The sequence below is a fragment of the Peromyscus leucopus genome, chromosome 4, assembly GCF_004664715.2.
Source record: "Peromyscus leucopus breed LL Stock chromosome 4, UCI_PerLeu_2.1, whole genome shotgun sequence".
Taxonomy (NCBI): Eukaryota; Metazoa; Chordata; class Mammalia; order Rodentia; family Cricetidae; genus Peromyscus; species Peromyscus leucopus.
Window position 1 is genome coordinate 11276450 of NC_051066.1, and position 24137 is coordinate 11300586.

The following is a 24137-nucleotide window of genomic DNA, read 5'->3' on the forward strand; positions in this document are numbered from 1 at the left end:
GGCCTATTTAATCCCCCCACTGTGAAAGTGGGTGCCTCATCTGTCCCTGTCCAAGGCTGATGCCAGGATCAAGCTTCCCACTACCACTTACAGGAGCCCCAAGATGGGTCCCAGAGGCCAGCAGCTGCCTTCTGCAGCTCGGGGCTCGAGTGTGGGTGGGTAGAAGAGTTCCTGCACATCACACTTCTGTGACCGATGCAGGTGCCAGGCCTGGGAACTCCAGCAGAGTGCAAGAAGAGCCACAAGGTACCCGAAGCTGGTGGCCGGACATAGTCTTGCCACAGAACAGAACCCCTGTAGAAACCGGGGAAGTCCCATGCCCAGCTGTGAACAGAACCCTGGGCTTCATGCTCTGATCTCTGAGCATCTCAAAGAACTGCAGGAATTTGATTCCAGGCCAAACTTTTAATAAAGAAAATTCATCCACAGATGCTCTGCTATTGGCTGATATATCCAGTTATTGGAATCTGGGAGATTTAGTGGCAGGGGTTGTTTTATTTGCTCTCTGGATGGAGTCATTTTTCTTACATATTTAATCTCTGAGCAGAATATTTTCCCTAGCAAATACACTGTCTGAGACAGCAAATCCATGTGGCCCTGTCACATCCTTATTTTGTCTTTTAGTGACTCACAGAATGGGCATTTGCTCACTTATGATTTTTTTTAAACTGTGTCATTAAGGAGGAATTATACAGAAATCAGCCCACAGTTACCATCCGTAATCACAGAGCCGTAGTCTGATGGTGTGTGTACAGGGCTCCATCTAAATGGGGATGGAGCAGAGGCCTCACAGCTTGAATGATGGGTTTATTGAAACTCGGGTCTTTTAGATGAATAAGCAGCCACCCTGTCTCATGGGAGTGGGGTTCTGCATGTTGTCGCACCCCCAGATAATTTGTAAACATGAAAGTATGAAAAAATGCCTCCCACCTCTGAAAGTTTTAATTGGAAGCTCCTCCCGTGGCCGTGTGGCTCTGAGAGCTGACTTGCTCAGGGAGCCTGGCAGTTAATGAGGCTGTAATTAAGGATTAGCTTTCCCCAGACCTCCCCATCTCCCCTCCTTCCTCCTTGTCACCTCTTGGTGGATCCTGCAGACTCCCAGGCAGAAAGAGAAATCAAGAGAAGAAAAGGTTTCTCCTTCTTCTTCTTCTTCTTCTTCTTCTTCTTCTTCTTCTTCTTCTTCTTCTTCTTCTTCTCCTCCTCCTCCTCCTCCTCCTCCTCCTCCTCCTCCTCCTCCTCCTCTTTTTTTTGAGACTTACCAATTTTGGATACCTGAGCCACTTCTCCCAGATTCCAGAATAAGTCTGATGAGAACAGTTACAGGAGGACTGAGAGCCTTGGGGAGGGAGAGCCTCCAGCAGGTGGGGAGGAGGGGAGGCCTCTAAGGTGTGTGTGTGGTGGGGAGAGGGCTCTGAGTCCAGAAAGTAGATGACCAGAGAGCATGCTAGGATCCCATGTCTGGGGTTTGGTGAACACAGTGAGAGAGAGCCAAAGTGGGCCCTGTTCTCATACAGGAAACTAAGTGTGTCCAACCTGAAGGTTGAGTTCTGTTACATTCAACCGAGGACAGCTATGGATGTGGCCAGAACAAAATCATGAATTTACTTGAAACACTAAGATATTATTATTGCAATTTTTTTTTGTAACTTGAACTTTGTAGATAACATCTTGTTAAAATGTCAAAAGACTGGACACACCAGATAGGCTATCTGTATCAGCAGCCCACTTAATCACCAGGAAGGAGCCTAGGGTCCAGGTTGTGGTCCTTGGAGTAGCAGTGGCTGGGAACGCCATGTCAGGCCTGGCTGGTCAGTGCTCAGCACCCCTCTAGAGGTCTCCCAGGTCCCTTCTCACCATCATCCAGTTGGTCTAACTTCTGTTGAGGACCAGGTAATAAGAATGCCTAATCTGACCAAGCTGGGCACAGTCCATACAGCTCTTGTCCATAGCTACTTCCTTCCTAGTTGCTCACCATGGCAGTGATGCCAACTTCCAGAAAACCATTGTCTGTCCTTAGACATCCCCAAACTTAGAGGAGCTAGCTATCACATCCCAACCCACAACAGAACATAGACAGCGGCCACCTTGTGAAATCCAAGGCCAGGTACATCACCATATGCAGGGAGAGTTCCTCTCATGCATCACTTCTCTAGATGGCATTAAATTCTAGGGCATTCTAGAAAGGCTCTCGACCTGGAGCTGTGATTTGTCCCACAAGAACCTCAGGACTTTCTTCGATATGGGGGTCCACCTGGGTGTCTTGGGACATTATCTGCTTGTTGAGCTCTTTGGAATTGCCAAGATATGCACATCTAGGGGTCCCAGGGAGGACTAGGCACCTTCTATCTTAATCTGTGGCAACCCTTGGTGAAAGGCTGGGCTGGAAGCAGGGTAGGTTCACCTTCACTGACTTAGCACCGTCTCAGCTGGTGACTACCCATGGCCCTGGGGTTGTCTGACATGGATGGGTGCCTGCTCCAGGAAAGAAGTGTAGGTGAGGGGTGGGAGCCCCCCAGGGCAGCTCAGGTGGGGGAAACTCCAAGCCTTTTCTGGCTTTGGGGAGTAGGAGGCTAGGGTCCTAGGTAGCAGTGAAGACCCTGTATGTCCATCACGTCTCTCTTGTCACAAATGATAAGCAAATCGAGGATGTCTCCTAATGTCTTTATTGTTCCTCAGATAACCGAACAGTACAAAGTTGCCCTCTTCTACTTATTTTTTCTTAAAAAATGACCTTTCCACACATGGCTGCCCTTGGGGAGTTTCTTCCTGTTGGAAACTAAAATTTCCCAAGATGCGTCCTTCCCATCCATGGTTACACGATTCAGATAACTTGACAAGAAGAGAAGAATTCCACTGGGTTATTATCAACATGAACTTGACTATGTCTCCTATGAGGGCAAACACTGATTTTTTTTTTTCTTTTTAGAAACAGAAACCATCCACTTATCAATCCAAACTACGGCATCGCATGACAACATTCATTGCATAAATTGAACACACGGAGCTACCACCTTGGGGTATAACAGACGGACACCTCACAACCTAGCTACAGGGTACGCAAGTTCAACAACGTGGGTACGGCAACTTCACTCTACGCACACCCACCATCGCTTCGGGAGAGTACTAGACAGGTCCATGAGCTACCGGGAGTCTCAGCACAGTTAATCTAAGAGACAACAACACAGTCAAGAAAAAGGCAGCTGCGATACGTGTGGGCTAAAGCAGCCTACACTGAGCGCCGCGGGGGCTGGGGGACTCCGGGTCAGGGGAACGGCCATCACGTCATCGCGCTGATCACGACCTAAGGAAATGTCCATGCAATCCTAACAGTGGGTTGTTCTTGGGTGAGAAGGGCCAACAGTCATCGCCTTGCTTCTTTGAGTTATTTGACCAGAGAGGGATGGGGGTGGGATGGGGACAGCCAGGGAGTCTTGGGCTGCAGTTCCATCCACGTCCATGGCGGTTTCTTCGGAAATCTGTGGCCCACCTGCATGAGTAGGAGGAACACAGAAGGGACGCCATCCCTCGGCGTCAGGACGGTTAGTATTCTTGGAATCATCTTGGCAGCTGTTTCTTGGAAATGTCCTCCGGGTGAGGACTTGGACCCTGGGCTTCTGGGAAAGCAGGAGCTACAACTCATCGGAGCGGATGACGTGGAAGAGGGTGACGTTGTAGAGGGTCTGATGGCCGTTGTTCCAGGCATACAGCGCGCGGTCCTTAGGGTTGTAGTCCAGCATGGAGATGTGGGAATATTTGTTCTGGAAGGGGATGTCAATGTACTCGTAGGTCGAGGCATTGGTCTGGTAAGCGTAGTGGACCTTGGTGCCCCCCGAGTAGCCGTTGGTGACGTAGAGGGTCCCGCAAATGATGAAGGCCTCACCGGCGCTGCGCTTGGGGTAGCTGGTGTTCCATGTCTGCAGGATCTGCAGTGAGATAGGATCCAGCTTGCTGATGACAATGTTCCCGGCATTCTGGTTGGTGGCATAGACGGCCCAGAGCCCATTCTCGTCCACCATGAGGTCGATGTCTGAGTGGCCACCCCAGGCATAGTGGTACATGTTGTTGTAGCCAGCGTAGTCCAGGCTGCGTGTCTTCAGGATCGTCTCTGTCTTCAGGTCAAACCTGATGATAATGTGACTCTGGAATTTGTTAAAATAGATGGAGCCATTGTAGACCACCTGGCCCGTGCCTGACCAGGGGTGTGGGAGACGGTGCGAGGTAAAATTGTCCGTGTTCATGAAGTCCACCATGGACTTGTACTCACGGACAAAGCGGTTGTTGTGATAACCATCCATGTACCAAACCTGTGGGGAGAGCAGACCTTGTTAGTGTCCCACAGCAGGAGGGTGTGGGAACAAAAACAGAAGGATCTGGAAGAGCCATCAAGACTGTAGAGCATTCTGTCCTACCTCCAAGAACACTGGACTCCTGCCTGAGCCCCACTCAGGCCTATTTTCCGAACCCCTGGGAAGGGTAGGACACAGTGGAGGGACACGTGTGGGGACAGGCAGGAAGGCGCTCTGGAATCTCACACATACACAGTCCGCAGCCAATCTACGCAATACACGCCAGTGGTTGGTATGGGAAAACCCACCAGGTCCCCAGATGGAGCCCTCTCTGGCGACATGTTATAGGACAACGGTCACATCTGTTTGCTCACTGTTGGATCCTGGCCAAGGGCTTGGGAGTGTCATCAAAGCTGGGACTCAGTGCGGGAGTCAGCCTTGTAAAGGGTACAGCTGCTAAGTAGATGCACACACACTGGGAAGCTTCTGTCTGCAATGACAACTGGCTCTCAAGGTCACTGCGAAGGGCCATTTCCCAGTGTCACGATGGGACACTGAGTGAGTCCTCTCCGCTCCACCAGGCAGTTACCGAAGTACAGTCTGAGTCATCATCCATGCTGGGAGAGGTGTGCAGGGAAAGGTAATTAACCCGGGCTTTGGTTGGCTGTGGGGGGGCCAATAGCGCATTCCCTAATCTGGGGAAAACACTTTTCAGACTGGAACCTGGGCCTCACAGCCTTGGAAATCAACCAAGTAACAAACTGCCGAGGCCTGAGTTTGAAGGGTTACAAAGGAAGTGATTTCCCACGACTCTTTGCATGCCAATTGACCTGAGAATCATCTGTACTTGGAACAAAAACCTTTAGTCATTTTGAAGCAATTTTGTAGCAAATGAGAAAGGGGTGGGGCTAGGAGGGGAGACCTGGCAGCGTATCTGCCTGGCATTAAGACAGCTGCTTTCTCCACAGATAGCTGGGAAAGCTGAGCAGGGATTAGGGCTGCCGCAGCTCTCAGGCTTGGCAGGACGTTTTTGTAAAAAAAAAAAAAAAAAAAAAAAAACCAAACCTGTGTTCCTGAGACATCCGTTCAGATGCTGGGAAGCAGATGTGCCTTTGTTTTTAATGAGATTAAAAACAACGACGGCGGCAGTAGCAGGGTCTCGTTTGAGGTGATTATTATCCCCAGTCTCTCTCGGACCATCCCTCAATGATATGGGTCACGGATTAGAGTGGAGGGGAGTACTCGAGGATCAGGACACGCACAGCTCACCCCTGGTCTCTCTGGGGGAAGAGCTGCCCACCCACTACGCCCTCATTGGGCTGCCCCGTGGGACAGGGAGTTTTCCATCTCTTGGCAGCTTTTGCTCGAACCACCTTCCACTAGGCCTCCCGGTCCACTTCTGAACAAAACCCTCCTTAGCGCTTTGGAGCGGGCCCTCCATGGTGGAAGCTAGTGACTGGTTTCTGTGTTTCTGGAGTCCAGTGTGTGGCAAGATGATACCAGTTTCTAAGTACTTTTAAATGGTCTCTTCTCCCATACACTGGCAAATCAGACACAGGACACACCACTTTGTGAAAACAGACTACGATGCATCAGGGGAGGGGGCTCCAGAGGCTGAATATTCAGCCACATGCTAGGGAGGCTGCTTGGGACATGGGCCATTCTGCAGAGGAGAGGGACGTGACTCGTAGCCCAGAGAGCCTCATGGGAAGAAGCCCCATTTCCTCGGGGGTGAGGGTGGGTGTGGGGGGGTGTGGGGGGTGTGGTGGAGGTGGGGGTGGGTGGGGTGGGGGTGGGGTGGGTGGGGTGGGGTTGCCCCTCCCCTCGGCACTGTGACCTTCCCATCTGAAATGCCCTTGGTTTCTGTCCCTTCCAAGGTTGATGGTTTAGACCAAATTCAGCCAACCTGGGCTGATGCTGTCCCTGGAAAGTGACCCCAGAGACAGTTTCTGGCTCTCATGTCCTCTGCAAGGATCAATGGTTCTTTCCAACTAGACTCAAGAATGCCCAGCTAAAGGTGGAGGGCAGAGTAGAAGGGGTCAGGATGCCTACACAATTGCATGACTTTATCTGGAGGACACAAGTGTCATCATGCACTATTAACCCTCCTCATATGAGCCCATGGACCAGCTGAGCTGCCTTTGAGGCAAGACAGCCGGTTAGTAAATAGAGGGGACCAGTCACCCCCCACCTTCACTCTTCTGTCTCTCAATAGCTGACCCCTGAGAATTCAGACATAACTGACCAGAACACCTGCAAAAGAGAAACACATACTCCTTTTTCTAAGTAACTTCACAAGGGAGACTGTTACAACAGCTTGTGAACCATGCCTCAAGTCCAACCCCATCGCGACCTGTGCATGAACAAGGATTCCTTTGATCCATGTTTTATCTCTCATTGCCCTTCTCCAGCTGCATAGTGGACCTCTAAAAAAGCCTGCTCTTCAGGGAATGAACTCTGTGGATAAGGAAAAGGAATATGTGGGCATATCCTAACATCCAAAGTTAGTTATAGATTTAGTAGTTTCCAAGTCCCCAAATCCTATCTGTGGCCGCTGCCCAGACAGACTGGGGTGTCCCTCTAACATCTGTGCTTATCTTTTTTTTTTTTTTTTTTTTTTTTTTTTTTTGGTTTTTCGAGACAGGGTTTCTCTGTGTAGCTTTGCGCCTTTCCTGGAACTCACTTGGTAGCCCAGGCTGGCCTCGAACTCACAGAGATCCGCCTGCCTCTGCCTCCCGAGTGCTGGGATTAAAGGCGTGCGCCACCACCGCCCGGCAATCTGTGCTTATCTTTCTGCTTCATCAGTTAACTTGTTAACTTTGCATCTGTCTCACTCTGTCGCTCTCTCCTGGGGTGGAGGTCAAGGGCCTGTGCTGCCTGTGTAGAGGTCCCCGAAGCTTTTCGGGGTTCCTAGAACTGTCCTGCACATCACCAAGTTGTATCCCCATTGCTAGTTTCACCATTTTCCGATGAGAAAACTGATGCCAGGGAGGTCTGCTTAACTGTACCAAATTCAGTTGCTTTTCAGTGAGGAGGCCAGGGCCTCTGTCCAGCATCTTACAGTACAGCCGAGGTGTTAGGTGATGCTATTTCAGGGCCTTTCTTAGGAACGGGACTTTAGTTAGCTCTTCTCTCTGGCTTGGCAAGTATTTGACAAATGTCCTCCTGAAACTGCTAGCATCAAGGAATTCAGCCTTGGAAAAGATGTTCTAAAGGGAGCTGTTAGTGAAGGGGTGGAGAGAGCCTCGGTGGGAGGCTAGGAGGAAGTGGCAGGATGCCAGCCGCCCCAGGAATGTCCCAGTAAGTACTCCCACTGAGAAAGGATTAGAAGGGATGTCTAAGCTGCCAGCAGACAGAGCTGTAGGCACCAGCATATCTGCATAATCTAAAGCATTCTGGATAATTCCGCCCTCTGTTCTAAGGATCATCTGCTGGCTTTGATGCTGTTTAGATGAAGGGAAAGGGCCTTGAAGTACAGAGCTAAGTAAGGGTTTGAGCAATACGCCACCTCTCTGAACATGAACCTCCTGGGGGTGGCAGGAGCATGATACAAGCCTCCTCGCTGATATCTTGTGTAAGCTAGACTGGACTTCTAAGGTGGGGGACCAGCAAGGGATCAGAAAGAGGGGGTGAGTGGTACACGACTTTGTCGGGGTGTCCCAGTGCAAGTAGACTGTGGGCCTTAGAATCCAGAATGGAGTCTTTGGAACTCCAAGGTTCTGGAGGTGTGGCAGGGTGGTAGGCTGATGTATTCTATGCACAAGATGGGAAATACAGCCATCTGCTACCAAGATCTTCCTGCTTCTAACGCTGGTGAAAAGGGCCTGGCCCCTGTTGGGGGCTGAGGGGCTCTGGAAAGCACACAGGCGGCTCACTGCCGAGGGAGGTTTCTTAGCACAGCACTTGTACACAGTTGGTGCTTGATCGACACAGAGAGGAAGGCCCGTGCAAAGGTATCCCAAGCTGATTTTGTTCTAACAGCTTATGCAGAGGCAGTGGGGGCAGCTGCTCGGTACAGCCCCTCAGCACCGCTAACGAGCGGCTCTGCAGCTTCCCGAGGCCTCCTCACCGGTCCCACACAATTCTCCCCTCTGCTTCACCCCATCCCTCTCACAGAACCCTCCCAGGGACCTGCTCTATCAATTTCTCTCTCTCTCTCTCTCTCTCTCTCTCTCTCTCTCTCTCTCTCTCTCTCTGTGTGTGTGTGTGTGTGTGAGACGAGTTATTGGTCTCCCGTGTGTATGTGATCAAAAGTGATCAGGAGATTGGAAGAAAGCAAAACCAAACAAACACTGCTGGTGTTGATCAATGGTGGGACAAGGCGACGTGTCACTTAGCAGGCTGGATGCATGGGCCACTGTGGGGAGCACGTGGTTCTGAACGACTGGAGCCCGAAGTGCCCAGAGCAGCACCCAATACTGTGTGTCTGCTGCCAGTCAGCATCCTGCTCCTTTCCTGCTGTCAGCCCTCATGAAGGCCCCTCCACCTTCTAGCCACGATGTCTGCTCCAGAATCCTCTCTCCTGGAAGGCAGTCATGAAGCAGAAAATAGAGACCTAATTGTCACAAGCACCCATGGGTACCCTGACAGTTTTCTGAACCTACATCTTTGCTATGCCTTGCATCCTAGAGGCCGGGGCAAATGTATGTGATCTCAGAAGGCTCCAGACTTGGGCTCCTCTCTTTGCTTGGCTAGCCAGTGTGCGTTTGATGGTGGTTTTCCTGCTCTGTGATATGGGGAGAGGTAGTTTGTGGGTAGCACCAGGAGCCTCAAGTCCAGAATTCAGTGACACTGGGGACTAGCCTCTGAGGACCATAGTCAGGACATGGCCTATGAGTGGTATTAACATTTTCTCAGAAACCTGGAAGGAGGCTTTGGTGTGTGGGGAGGGAGGGGGGGATGGGCCCAAGTGTATCATTCTCGGCAATCCAGAGCTGGTAACTAGACATGACATGGTTGGGACAGGCCTGGCACACTGGCCTGGGCTTCTTAAGCACCTCCTGTCTTGGCCCTGTCTTTCTCCCCATAATGCCATTGTCATCCACATCCATAGTGAAGGATGTTCCTAACCAAACTTCAAGCAGAGGTAGGTTTTTCTGAAGGGTTGTGGGAACTAGCACAACCTAAGTGTCCTAGTTAGTGTTAATTGTCTACATTAACTGTCAGCTTGACCCAACCTAGAACCAACAGTCTAAAGAGTCTCAGTTGAGTAATTGTCTGTGTTAGGTTGATCTATGGGCATGCCTGGAAGGGACTGTTTTGCTTGTCTTAACTGATAGGAGGGCTCATTCCACTGTGGGCAGCACTATCCCCTGTGCAGGTGGTCCAGAGCTATGTTAGAAGGCTAGCTGAACACAAGCCATCAATTAGCATCCTCCATGGTTTCTGCTGTAGTTTCTTGGCTAAGGGTGAGTTCTCTAGACAGAGGTAATGCTTTGAGGAGTAGCAAACAGGTCTACCCTCAGGTTCCTGCTCCAGTTCCTGCCTTGGCTTCCCCTAATGAATGTGACCTGAAAGTGTAACATAAAATCAAACCTTTCCCTCCTAAGTTGCTTTGGTCAAAGCGTTTTATCACTGCCACAGAAAACAAAGTAGCGTATTGAGAAACTATGTTACTATCACAGTCCAGCAAACAGTGTGAAAACAACTTATTTCCACACATCCCTGACCTTACTGTATCTTAGCAGCAGCCGAGGCAGCCCTCCAGACCCGGCTGAAGACTTTAGCATCACTGGTCTCCAGAGCTGGCGCGTCTACAGGGTCTTCTACCCACCCCAGTTGCCTCTTATTTCCAGTACTACCCAGTCTTGCTCCAGAGAGATTTGAGTCTCTCTTGCTCTGCCTGCTATGGAGAGATGTGATAAGGCTAACAGGACCTCGGATTTCAGACTCCTTTCTCTGGGCCCAGGGAGGAGCTTCCAGTTCTCTGCTTTTGCCCACTATTCTGCAGACCTCTGAAAAGAAAAGCCTTGGGGAGACCAGCCTCGATCCCCGGGAGGCCCTTCTGGCTGCAGTGATTAGCGCTGCTGCGCTGCATCAAAGGACCCTGATTCACAGAAGCACAGCTTCCCTTCCATCTCCGTTAGAGCTTCCAGAGGTCCCTGACTGCTCCTTACAGGTCTCCTCCATCAAGGGGCCTCCCAGCCTCGGACTCCCAGTGCCCAGTTCCTAAAGAGGCCACAGCCCAGTCCCCAGGAAGGAGAAGTCGGCAAAAATGGGCCGTTGGCTCATGTTTCTTTTCTGAGGTTTGCCCAGGGGGAAAACACCCAGGAAAAAGGAACCCGGCCTCTTCTCAAAATCAAAAAGGAACACAGAGCTTCTGTCAGCCATGAAAGGAATGGCAAATGAGTACAAATCAGCTGTCATTAAAACAAGAAAGGCCTAATAGATTCTATGCCCGAAGCAGAGGCAGTGATGGGAACCGCCCAGAGCGGTCAGCACGCAGGAGATGCCTGAGTACCATGACTGTCACCACCATCCTCGAAGGGACAGCCTCCCCATTCCACTATCTGTCATTTGTGTTTGTGGAGGGGCCTCTACCAGCTTGCCTGGGAAGAAGCCCTTGGGAGACTGGCTCTATCCAGTCCACAGCCCCTGAAGCTGTCTGCCTGGAAGGTAGACGCTAGGGTGAGGGACAGAGACCAGGCCTTTTAAGTCTTTTAAGAGCTCCAGGGACACTTACCCTGTTATCACCTTCTGGGGCCAATGGGTCTGTCATCCAGGACCCGAACCTTGAGCCAGAGGTCTTGACAGTCACCGGGTCACTTATGCCTGTCAGCTTCCCGCAGGCTGGAACAGAGTGCACATGGGTCAGAACTAACAGACGACTGAGAGCCTTCGACCCCTCCTCCAGTGGCACAGCGGGGCTGGGGGGGGTGCCTCACCCTCTTCCCCTCCAAATCTAGAGCCCAGCAGCCCATAATGGCACTTACACAAGCCCCAGCAGTGGCCCAGAGGAGCCACCTCTTCCTCTAGAGAGAGCAATTGAGCAGGCCTTAGCATGACTCCTTGGGAGCAAGAGGCCAGGGCAGCCCCCGTAACAAGTGAGGGTTGGCCATAGCAAGCCTCACTCTTCTCTGGGAAATGGGGCAAAAGAGCTCAGTCCTCTCTGGCCGATGGAATAAAGCACTTAGCCAGCATGGCAGACAGCAGGAGGGAATTTAGGCTCTATGGTGGACCCTGGCAGGATTCACCTCCCCGTACAGAAAGACAATCCTAACAGCCTGTAACAGCACCCACACTGTGGGAGCATCTTCCTTGTGCATGTGTCTGTCCTCCCTTGTGCATATGTCTGTCCTCCCTTATGCATGTGTCTGTCTCGGAAGCAACGCCCTGATGGACACAGATGGAGGCTTGCTGCTGTCCTGCTATGTGTGTGTATGGGGTATCTGTGGGTTTTCCATGCTCTCAAGAGGAGCAGCCCTTGGCAGGATGGCTGCGATGTGAGCATCATGCTCTTTGGGATCTCGAATATGACCTCTGCAGCCCTCCCACCTCCCAGACGGCCAGAGATGACCTTAGAGCCACAACTTGATCAGTCAGGAGTGGCTAAGGCTGTGATCCAGCATTCCCGCCTTAGCCTGCAGCATACTTGCCAGCTCTCAACCTCCAGATTAAGCCTGATGTGCAGGACTCCTTTCCATCCCACTAGGTCAGGCTTGAGTGTGACTCCCCCGCCCCAAGTCTATAAGATACCCCCCAAGGGCCACATTAGCATACATACACAGTGTATGCAAAGTTCAGAGAAGATCCAGGTGCTTAGGTGAGATTGTGAGATACTTAACCTGAGACCACAGGGAAGCAGAGATAATCCTACACAGAGCAGGGTGGGTCAAGCCCAGGAGAGGGTGCAGTTCGCCATGCTTCCACACTCAGCACCATCTCCCCAAGCCTGAAATGGGGTGAGCATGTCCACAGTGGCACTGTACGAGACTGGCAAGATGAACTGCTCAGCGTGGCCCAAGAGCCAGCAGAGAGGGGACCTTGGATGGAGGGAGCTCATCAAGATTGAGAGGACATTGTATGCACTGCAGACACTCCAGGCCTGGGTTCCCACCAATGCCCCAGCACTGGCACTCCTGCCCAGACTGGGAGAGGAAGTGCCACACTGTGCCCACTCTCCTGTCCCTTCTCCAAAGGCACTCCCTGCTTCCAGGAGGAACTTGGGTGCAAGGGTCTGAGAGGTCCATTGCTGAGCATAAAGCATGCCCACTTGGCCTCTGTACATACTGCCCTGCCCTGCCCAAGCCCTGGGTTTGGAGGAGACACCAAGGAAAGAGAAAGGAAAAAAAAGGGCACGGGGGTGGGGTGGGGTGGGGTGGGGGGGGAGACAAGGTTGACCAGTGTCGGCAGGAGCTGGAGGTGAGGATCCTGATGGGTTTGTAAAAAAAATTTCCTTTCCATGAGTGCTGGCACCAACCACACACACACACACACACACACACACACACACACACACACATGCATACACACAAATTCACACACATTTGCACACCTGCATGCTTCTGAGGTTCGACTGGGTTCATTGGGGGCTTTCTGCAGAGGCTGGGCAGGGGATGCTGGATTCTGGACTCCACCCCTCACTCCCACTTTTTCTTCCTTCACTCCTGTTGACTTGGGGGTGGGTGTTGGGTTGCCAGGAGACAGAGGATCCCTCCAAAATGGGTGGGAATGGAAAGAATCCAACAGAAGCCGACTCCTTTGCAGGTCCTCTTCCCAGATCCCATTCTGCCATCTAGCCCCAGCATCCACAGAGCCACTGGTCCCTGTAATTTCTCATAGATGGTCTCCCACCAATCCTGGATATACGATCTATGAGCTGCCTGGAGGTTAAGGTCCAAAGAAATCAGCATGCACAGGTGTCAGGGCTGGAGATCCATGTGGAAGACATCCTTTTCACCCAATGGCATGTGGTGCTTGAGGCCAACACGTGACTCAGCCACACACTAGAGTTTTCTGAGATGCCAACTCACACTAGATCTGTCCCAAACCCATTGGAGGTCCCTTCTTGGTTGGACAGCTTCTCCGGAAGAAGCCTGACATCTTCCTGTGTATCACCTGAACATGACAGAGTTTCAGGGGAATGCCCAGCCCAGCTTGGATGCCTAGTTCTAGTCCTAGCCTTCCCTGTCTCCAGGGCCAGGCCTATTCTATTCCCACTCTAGAATAGAACCCCAGCTTCCTACCGAGCTTCTGGGGCTGGGCCCAGACACATGCCTAGACCCTAAAGATGTCATCAACTCATCCATCTCAACGACTTTAGCTGAACCCCACATTTCCCAGGGTTGCCAACAAAAGCACCTGGGGCTTGCTGCCCCAGGTAAGAGGTCTCCTCCACTCACCCCACTTCCCCATAAACAAACAAGGGACATAGCTCTCAAAAGAGCCTCTCTCAATCCACCAGCTGAGAAGCGCTGGGGTCAGTAGGGTGAGCCTCTGGGGAGTGAAGCCCGCCCTTCATGTTACCCGTGTTTGCTTCAGTTACCAGTAAGCAGGCACCGTATTACCAGTGCTCCCAAGAGAGCAAAGCAGTGTGGGTGAACAACCCAGGCCTTCCAGAACACGCCTGGATTGTTCCGTCAGTCCTCCATGAGGTCGGATGGGAATGTGCAGAAAACAGGACTCTGCTCTCAGCCAGGCCAGGGGCAGCTTTGAACATCCTACCACACTCTGCCCAGCTGTCCCCCCCACCTTTTTTTTTTAAAAAAACTATCTCAGAAAGTGACAGGAAGTCTATGTCTGAGTTTTACAGGAAGGCTGCCCAGCAGGTCCAGCCTGCCAGCCACACCCAGCCTTCTTCTGGTGTGTTTCCCTGGTGTACAGTCCCCAGGGCAGCCAACCTTTCAATGCTCCGGTGCTGGCTGAGGAGGGTAGGGAGGCATGGCCAAAGTGTCTCCTGTTCTCTGAGCAGCTGGGGCGGGCACAGCTCCCAGGACCCGTGGGGCTGGAGGCTGCCTGCCCTCCTTAAGTCACGGAGTTATTTTTAGTTCTCTGTCCATGCTAGTTCTGCCAAGACCTCTCGAACTGACACGCTCTAAAAGAGTCCATGGCAGAGGCTTGGCAGTATCTTGGCACACCCAGTTCTAGAAAGTACCCCTCTCCAGTCACACACTTAGGATACGTTTGGGGGGTTGTAGAAAGCTCTGAGGCCTCAGGAAGAAGCCTGTGGGAAGGATGATGCCCAGCTGGGAGGGTCTTGGAATAGAGATGCCTGGTCAAGCTGGGAGCTAGACAAGCCATGTGCCTTGCGCACTTCTTGGGAGGATGCCAGGCTGAGAAGAGCCTGGACCATCTCAAAGGTCAAGTCCGGCTGAGTATCTCTGGGAAGCAGAGCTGGGTAGGAAGGTCTATAGCCTCAAACAAGCTTGGCCCTCTGGCCTCCCCTCTCAGTGTTTAGCCCTGAAACTAGAGAAGAGCTGTGTGGAAAAAAGTCTGCAGGCTGGGAACAGGATCCAAGATGCAGACGAAAGAGCCCTAATGCAGACCCAGGTTTGGATCCAGAGCCCACAGCAGGCCTGGGAACATTATCCCAGAGTCATCCTTCCCCTCTTGCCCTGGCCAGGAAAGGCCAAGCCTCTAGTGGACCACTTTTTAGAAGAAATGGAGGGGTCAGGGCTGGTCTAGTAGGTGTTGTTAGGCTGCCGGCTCCGGCTCTCTTCCCTTAGGCTTCCACGGCTAAATCACCCTGAACGCTCTCCTCTGTGAGTGATCACACCACTAGCCCCACGGCCTCTGCTAGTGAAGGCCAGCCTCACCAGGTGACTCTGGCATCTCAACTGTTAAGAAGGTGTCTTTTGACTTTCCTTAAAGAGTACATAGATCTCAGGGCACAGCACAGCATGGTAGCCAGTGTAGCCTACCCTGGAGCCTGCAATTAGAAGCCTACTAGTGTGGACACTGTGTGGACAGCTCACCTGGCTGGCAGGTAACTTGTAAGGGGTAGGGGGCGTGCGGCACAAGATTTACTAAGACATGTCCGCAGTAGAGCAAAAAACACACTTTCCCCCTTGGTTGGCCCTAGCTGTCCGGGGACTTCCAACCCACCTGCAGAAAGAAACAAAACAAAACAAAAACACACTCCACCAAGGAGCCCTTGGCATCAGTGCCAGGATGGTGTGACAGGGATACCACTTCAGCAAGCTAGTCCTCAATGGCAATGGGGACCAAGGAAGCTTGCAGCACCAGTACAGCCTGAGTCTGGGGAGCCTGTGCTGGGGCCCAGGTTCTGGTCTTACTCAGGTTGGCTGCTGGGATCTGACCTTGCAACGTCCTCTCAGGAAACACTGGGGGTCCGGGCAGCACTGCCTCTCTCCTGCTGGGGGACAAGACTGGTTCCAGGGGCCAGCACTTTCCAGAAGAGGCCCAAGACATGTTATGCCTAAGCTCTATGCTCAGTCTAGAAGGAAGATATTTCAAATTCTAGGTGCTGGCTGGGACACTTGGAAAAGCATGCTACCCCATTAAAATGAACCAGAAACAACTGTAACTCTGGTCCTTGAATTGCGTTTTGTGCATGTGTGAAGGCCAGGGAATTTAGGACAGTTCTGATAAGAGACTTTGAGAGATGCATGGAGCCCTTACCTCCCTCACTCCCCATGAACTTGGAACCAAGCACCTGCAGGTGCAAGGAGCCTGGGGCTTTAAGGAGTAACACTCAACTACTGAGCTTCTACACGCGCAGAGTCCCACCCACTGGGCCAGCAGTGAGTGCTGTCCACAGAGACCACATCCTGGGCATTGCCATCCTGTCAGTGGGCCGCTGGGGACACTGGGGGATGATGCCTCTCCGTAAGACTGAAGCAAAGACTGAATTAAGCAGCCACAGGGTATTTAGTCCTGATGCTTCTGGGCTGAATGAAGGTCTGGGACAGATGCTAAACCTATCTATAGACCTATGAGTCAACCATCTGCCACCCATTTCTATCAGCTGCTTATCTATCCATCCATCACCCAGTCATTGACCAATCCTCTACCAGTCTACCCATCTATCATCAGCTATGTCTCCCTCTGTTCCTCTGTCCTTCCATTTATTATATCTTCCCCACCCCCATTTGCCTGCCTACCCACCTGCTTACTGACCTATCATACCCCCAGCTCCTCTGAGCCGGGCAGAGCTGGTGACATGGACAATATATGCAAATTCCCATAGTGACCCTAGGGCCCAAGGACTCTCTGTACCTTTGTGCTGCAAAGCAGGAGACACTGAAGTGGACGACGGCAGAAACCTGGGGGAGGCACCTGCTGTTGAATGCCTTGCTACTTTTGCTATTTTATAGCTTGGCACCTCAAGGCTGCCCAGACTGGGGCTCAGAGCCCATTTTCCCAACCCCAGCTGCTGTTTCTCTTCAAGTGCATGCTTACTGAAGCCCCTCTTAGGAAAGAAGTGCACGCTCAGGTCACCTCGCTGGGGCACCCCAGGGTGGGACTATCTGGCCTCATTAGTCTCTCTTCATTTCCGAATCACATGTGTCTTAACAGCCCAAGGGCAGCCACGTGAAAGCCCCAAGATCCTGGCCATAAGGTAAATTCACGTAGCTGCTAAAAATAGGCTGAGACAGATGGGAAGTCTGGCTTGGCTGGGATAACCTGGAGAGCTGTGTGGGCTGCCCTCCTCTCCCAAAGGCCCATTAGCTTGGCGGCTTTGGTAATGTCCCACCACGGTCTCCATCCAGATTCTCTTGGTTTCTCCTAGGTATGACACCCCGTCTGGTTACATGGCAGGGGAAACGTTTGTGGGGAAACAAACAAAACCAGACTCTGGGCTCTTGAGAGACCAGGGAGACCTCTAAATGCTTGGCTGGGAGGGCTGGGAGAGAGGCCACGGAGGACACCCAAGGGAAGACTGGAGGGGAACCATAGCCCATTCCATGCCCATTCCATGCACCCCTAGAATGCATGATGGTGGAGGAGGCTGTCATTCAGTCCCATTCATGGGCTGACTAAGGCTAGCAGCCCCTGTCACAATGGGTCATGGGTTTCACGAGGCACAGAAGCAGGAACATAAGTGGGAGATGATTCCCTGGTGGCCCCGTGAGTGTCTCTTCAAAACAATTAGTTCTCAGTGCCCACCACTTTTTCCCAGCTCATCAGGCCTGGGAGCCCAAAACTTTACACTTCTGAGGGGGCCAGCCAGGAGCAGCTGCTGGGAATCACCCGGAAGCCAGGAGACTGCCTGTCTAGTGGATATGCCCATTCATCTGTCACCTAACACCAGGAATTTGCACTCGTGTGTTGGTCTGTGCAGGTGCGCACGTGTATGTATGTGCTTCTATGGAAGCCAGAAGACAACTTCAGGTATCGTTTCTCAGGAGTCATCCACCTTGACAGTGCCCCTCACCATCTTACTTCCCAAGTAAGCCACGTTGGCTGGCCAGCAAGCCCTAAGACCCACCTGTCTCCCCTCCCTTGTGCTAGAATTATTTTCACATGAGTTCTGGGTATTGAACTCATGTTCTTGTGCTTGCTCTGGAAGTACTTAACCAAGAGAACTATTTGTTTGGCTCTTGCCAAGGCTTTTGAAAGGTATTTGTTCTTTGGGATGTTTTAAATTTGTAAGGCATGGATGAAGGGAGATGGAGTCAGAGCATCAAATGGAGCCCCCCAAAATCTTTCTGGAGGCAAAGTCACCCTAACAATACATGGTATAAAAACAAATGAGTTGGTCAGGCTCTGTGGAGGAATGCTAAAGCTGGGGTCAGGACATGAAACGTACCATTTAAAAATGGCCCCAAATATCCAACAGGTGCAATTTGGCCAAAGTCACTGACTGGGTAATTAGTCGGGCATGAGAACCCAGATGCCCCCCACCTTAAGACTGTCAGGGAAAATGACTCCAAGAGGTACTTGCTCATCAGTCCATTCCACCCAAGCTGCTGAGGGCCCCCACTTGTTCTGTCTAAAACCTGCTGCCACGATACCACATCTTTTTAGTTCAACTAAACCTGATGCATTGTCTCAAGGTGTTTTATCAGCCCTCTTCTCAGCCTGGATGGAGATGTGTTTCCAGCCCCTTTAAAGGTATCCTAAAAACACATGCATAGACCACACACATGCATATTAAGCACACACATACACACACATACACACATATGCACACCCACCCACCCATCTGACAGTATGTGGCATCTAAAAATCATCTTTTTCTTTTTCTTCCTTCCTTTCTTTCTTTCTTTCTTTCTTTCTTTCTTTCTTTCTTTCTTTCTTTCTTTCTTTCTTTCTTTCTTTCTCTTTTTGATAAATGTGGGATTCACTGGGGTCTAGAACTGGCTTTGGCATGGGGCTTGCACATGGGTGATGCCCTGAGGTTGGTGTTGCCTGCACTCCTTGATGCTCTCTCTGGGTGGCCCTACCCAGAAGCCCTGATGCAGCCATCACCTGCTGAGGCCAGGCAGGCACTGCGGCTTCAGCACCACTCCCTACACCTGCGTGTGTGGCAGAGTCGGGCCAGGCAGTGCCACACCCGCAGGCTGCTGGGCCTACCTAGTTTTTGCATGCATGCACGGAGCCTTTCTTCAAGATTGGACACTCTGCTCTGAAGTTCATCGTAGTCATAGGCGCCAATTTCCTCTTGCAGCTCGTTAAGCACTGACGTCAGATTCTGGACCTCCTCCTTAAACTGCAATACCAATTTGGCATCGGCCTTGTACTCTTCCAACACAGGAATCAAAGGCCTAAGTTCATCCATTTTCGCTTTTATTGCCTGCAAGGTTAAAATAAGCTGGTTCAGTGCGATGCATGCAAGAACTTGAAATACCCTGCCTTGGCCTGGCTTCTCGCTATGAGAGGGAAGGTGTGCACACTCCCATTTTAGTCATCCATCAGTTATCTGGTCCCAGTGAGTCAGGATAGCGTATTAAACAGTCCTCAGAACACCAACATATTTGGGAAAGCTCTTTATTTGTCAGTCGAGAATGCAACATCTTAAGGTTACATGCTTTAGGTCACATACACAAAGTTTGTGGTTCTTTTTTTTTTTTTCTTTCTTTCTTTTTCAAAAAGTGCATTGACAAGGGTTCAAACTATTCATGGGATGCATCTAGAGTCGCATGCAAAAGGAGGATCCTGGTTGGATTCAAGGTTCCTTAGTGAAATGGTGCTAAGGATTGGAAAAGAATCGTAAAAATGCATGGTGCAAAAAGCTCTCTGGCTCTCTCATGGTTACATGGGGGGACTGCTTCTTCAGTCACTGGCGCATTGAAAAAACTCTTAAGTTAGCCCTGCAAGCAAGAAAATGAAACACCGTTGAAAAGCTAGCTCACTAGCCTGCCTTAAACAGCCATTAAAAGACACATATTTGCATGGTCACGTAAGAAAAATCACACTTTAACGAAAGCAAAACAAGTTACTCAAATGGTGAAGGGTCTCCCTCACAGTTTCTCCTGGAATTCCTTCATGCAGTGACTACAGTGTAAAAGGCAAGGGCTTGCTTTTGCTGTCCCAGAGTCTCAGAGTCCCCAACTTTGGGACTCAGAGGGTGCTCTGTGGATGACACTCTCCAAGGGGAGCTACCTCATGTCGCTGAAGACACCTCTGTCTTCACAGTCTGCTGAGCACAGGAGGGCAGATGCTGGCCAGGAGAGACACAAACTCTTTTTGGTCTGTAAGGTCAAGAATCTCTCTCCAAGGTTAAGTCATGATGGTACCTCAGAAAAGGGGGCACAGTGTTGCCCTGCCTGGGACAAGAATCACTGGCTTGTTTTGCCTCAGTGGGATTTGTCTGCTATTATTTTATGTATATTATAGATTTATAACTTCATTAGCTTGCCATTTTGCCTACCTAATGTACTGCTTTTAAAAGGAGAATTAGTTCCTGCTTCACGTAGGGAGTGCATCAAAGGATAACATTAGCATAAAAGAGAGGGAGGACAGGCAAGGGCCAGCAGTTTCCAGCCAAGCGACTGTGTAATTTGACCTGTTCATTTACATCTGGGCCTGATTCCTAATTAACATGCATGAACACCTTAATTAAGGTGGCAGGTAATTCCCAGCCTAGTCCTAGCGGAGAGTCATGTATATATACATACTTGGACATATGTATATATAATTTCAGGTCAAAGGAACGGAGGTTTTCATGGCCAGGGTCACCTGGAGACGCAGAACACTTAACGCAGCTGCATCTACAGTGTGCCTTGTCACAGCTAAATTAGGTCAGAAGTGAAAAACTGCCCTGAGTGATCTGGGCCCAGAAATGGCTCTAATCAATTAAGCTAATCCTCGGCTAATGTGATTTACCTGCAGCAGCTGTGGAATGCTGAGGGCCTCTAATGATACTCTGCCTGGCTAAAATGCCTCAGCCGGAGGAGGAGGGGGCCTGGGACCCCTGCTTCCTGCTGGCTGATGAAGGACGGAGAGAGGATGCAATGTGTGCAATGCCAGTGTGCAATGACGGGGCTGATCAAGCCCCAACCCCTTTAGGGGCCAGAGTGGGTGGCCTCGCTCCTCTCGGAGTGCCACAGCTTTGCAAGGCAGAGGACATTTCTTGTGGTGTTCCCCCAGGTCCCCAGTCACTACCTCTGTGGGGAAAGGGAAGCAGGAAGGGGGATAAAATCTGACTTGGAGGAGGAGGAGGGGAGGGAGGAGGGGTGAAGAGAAGTGGGTAATAAAGGAAAAGGAGGAGGGAGGGGAGGAGGGGGAGAGAAGGAGGAGAGGAAGGGAAGGAAGAGGAGTAAAGCTCCAGGAGGGACACACATACCTTGAACTGCCTGGCCAGATGTTGCTTATGGCTCTCCTCCACCTGCTTGAACTTGGACTCCAGTCCTTTCATTTGATTCTCCATCTTCTCCACGTATTGCAGGTCTCTCTGAGTCCGCCTGTCCAAGACTTCTATGGATTGAGACATGTTTTGCACCTGTCAAAAGGGTAACAGGTTCAAGGCCAGAGCTGCAGCGGATGTCAGGCAGTTTGGTTTGTCTGCTCATCAGCCAGGCTGACCTTTCCCACAGCGCCACCCTGGGAGCCAGGAGTGGCCCAAGCATGATTGACCAGTTAATCACCAGCATCAGATCGTTAGGACCAAGAACTCCCCAAACACGGCCGATGGGCTGGGTAAACATTCCCTCTACCCTCTTCCAGCAGAACTCTGACAGGAGGGTACACAGATCAGGGCAGGAGCCTCGAGCTGCTCCAGGCACAGGGCTGGGGGCCATTTCTCTCTGCGCTTAAGGGTGAGGCCTGTTTCTGTTCCACGTTGGGGAATGACTGACATCGTTAGGCAAGCTCACATAGCAAGAGATGAATCCGGAACGACGCCAGGCCTGCTTAGGGTATAAATCCCCTTTCCCCTGAAGTCTCCTGGAGTGTCCTTGCTGACAGCGTTGGTGTTCTAAGTGTGGAGCGAAGGGATAGCGAGTCGCTCCAGGCTCCGTGCCGAGCCTTTCCCCCACCGCACATGCCATCCATCACCCCCCACAATATCATAGGCAGATGACTGCTCGGCAAACACGCACATCCAGAACACAGAGTCAGGAATCAATCACCCAGCAAATGAAGGATCGCTGTTTTACATCCTTACGGGCATTGCTGAATGGAGTGCAGCCTCAAGATGGGACTCTATTATTCAGCACGATTCCAGAGAGCGTCAAAGAAAAACAGTTTTGGTGCGGCCACCTGCCAGCACATTTCATTTTCAGGAAACTGGCTATGGCTGATGTGAGAATGTATGCTCACCAGGGGCGAGGGGGGCAGGGAGCCAAGGTGCTGAGGATGCTGCTGAGGATGCCGCAGTGGGTTGGGTCATTTTCTCAGGATCTAATCCAATTACTAGCAAGGAAGACGAGTCCTGAATGACAGGTCTTGCTGCTGGATTTTTTTTTTCTTTCTTTCTGAATTTGAAAAAGACTCCCTTCTAGGAACAAAGTCCTTGGGACAGAGGCTTGGCTTCCCTGCTCAGTGGTCAGAGGAGTGATGGCAAGGTTCCCATCTCCCACCACAAACCCTTCAGACCAGTGAGTGGAGCAAACTGGGAAGAGCGGCAAGACGCCTTCCCACTGGCCAGAGGCCAATATTGCCCATCTCAGCACTTAAAACCATATGGGATCTTAGGACTTGAAAGCAACACACACATTCACCTTCACATTTCAATTTATAGCACAGCCGTGCATGGGGCTGACTGCTCCCTTCTCTTAGCTGCTTTAAGGGGAATCGACCTGCTCTTGCTAGATGGCCTCTCTCGCCGCTCACCGTCCCTCTGAATGGCTGCAATGTTTCTTCTGGGAAAAGATGTCAAGTTTGCTCTTGTCCATCCATCAAGGCCCAGCCCAAAGGCCATTGCCTCCAAGGAGGCTTCCTGGAGGAGTTCCGACCAAGGACACTGAACTACTTGGGAACAATACCACTTTGCTGGAGGGTGAGGTGGGCTTCATTCACACTTGAACCCACAATAAGGACAGCCAGAGCAGGAAGCCTGTGCCGCCTGCCTGGCTCAGAGGAAGGACAACATGGGCACCTCTGCTCAGAGCCTCTCTTCCTAGTCTCCTCCTTGGAGATATGACACCGGCAACAAGAACAGGACTCAGATATCAACCAGTCAAGTAGTGGGTGGCGTTTGCGGGGGAAGGGCTCAGCCCAACACAAGCTTTCAGGAAGAGACCACACAGTGTGGGTGGATTTTCTGTCCTCCCTACCAAGGACCAATGCTTCTAATGAATTTCAAAATGTAAAGATTAGCCTTTTCATTAAACAAACAAACAAACAAAATCTTAAAGATGCCAAATAACTTGGCTGCTTTTAGATGAACCAACAGACATCTGACCCCACTTTCTAGCCAACCACTCAGCTAAGTCTCCCGTAACAAAACAGGGGTGACAACCATACTAACCCTCTGGCAATATCTGCTTCCGCACACCTCTTCTAGTTCCTGGGGTATCCCCAGAAGCCAACCAGCAGTGTTCAAGGTCACAAGGTCACAGGATGCTCTTAGCTGCTACGACAGCAGGTGCCATGAGGTGGGGGAGGGGACATGCACAACAGCCACACACCTGTCCCTATGTGGGAATGACTAATTGCTAATGTTTATAGCCCACTGAGGGCTATGTTATTTATCTCATTTGATCTTCATAAAACCCTGAGGGGGGTGGCAAACCGGTTCTGAGTCCCACATGCTAATAGTTATGCCAGCTCAGGAGTTAAGAAACTTGGTCCCATCACACAGCCAGCTCAAGGTCTGGGACTCCAAAGCCTCTGGTCTCAAACTCAGACTGTGTTCTTCAAAGGACACAGCCCCATCCTTATGCCCGCCTTATCTCCTCCTCAGGCATCAGATCCTAGAGGAACTGCCCAGGCATGCTGATACCCAGTCTTTAGCAAGGACTCAAGCTGGACAAAAACAGAACCTCAGTGCTGGGCCCCAGGACCGGACCTGCTGTGCCACCAGGTGGGTCTAACACAAAAGCAGATAGATGGCAGCCACACAGAACCAGCTCCAGGGTGCTCAGCTACGCCAGCTGCAGGCGACCAAGGGATCCAGGGCCTCCTCTATTGCCGCTCAAGATGGCAGGTGCTGCCTGTGCCAGGCCTGGCCCCGCCCCATAGGCAGAGAGAAAGCAAAGTAGAAGAGACAGGAGGCGTGTTGACCAGGCCCAGCCCTAGAGCACAAAGGCGGAGCAGTTTGTCTCATCAATGCCAGCAGGCACAGTAAATGAAGGGCCTCTCTTCCAGCCAGTGCTCAGGCCCTCCCAAAATAGAGTCTACGCGGCAGGAAATGGGGCTTTAAATTTTTAAGCAGCAAAACTGTGGCCTGCATAGGCAGAAAGGAAAGCTGCGCGGCCTCATTCTCAGGGGCCCCTAGAGCTTTCTGGAACCATTTCCCAGCTCTGCCCGTCTCCCAAGGCCCCTTGGCTTGGGCCTCAGGCCCCT

General features: G+C 51.4%; 1 protein-coding gene across 4 annotated transcripts in view; it reads right to left on the bottom strand.

Moving 5' to 3' along the window:
• Positions 1–2642: 2642 nt before the first annotated feature.
• Positions 2643–24137, bottom strand: part of Olfm1 (olfactomedin 1) — a 40181-nt gene continuing 18686 nt past the window's right edge. For 2 of the 4 annotated variants that reach the window (XM_028883361.2, XM_028883360.2), the window contains exons 3-6: positions 20977–21132; positions 18765–18984; positions 10969–11075; positions 2643–4304 (exon numbers count right to left, since the gene is read on the bottom strand). In XM_028883361.2, coding sequence (XP_028739194.1) covers positions 3630–4304; positions 10969–11075; positions 18765–18984; positions 20977–21132 — 1158 coding nt within the window. In that variant the 3' untranslated portion in view covers positions 2643–3629. Of the gene's footprint in view, positions 4305–10968; positions 11076–18764; positions 18985–19162; positions 19502–20976; positions 21133–24137 lie in introns of those variants that run through there. The other 2 variants (XM_028883363.1, XM_028883362.2) reach the window with 1 other exon arrangement.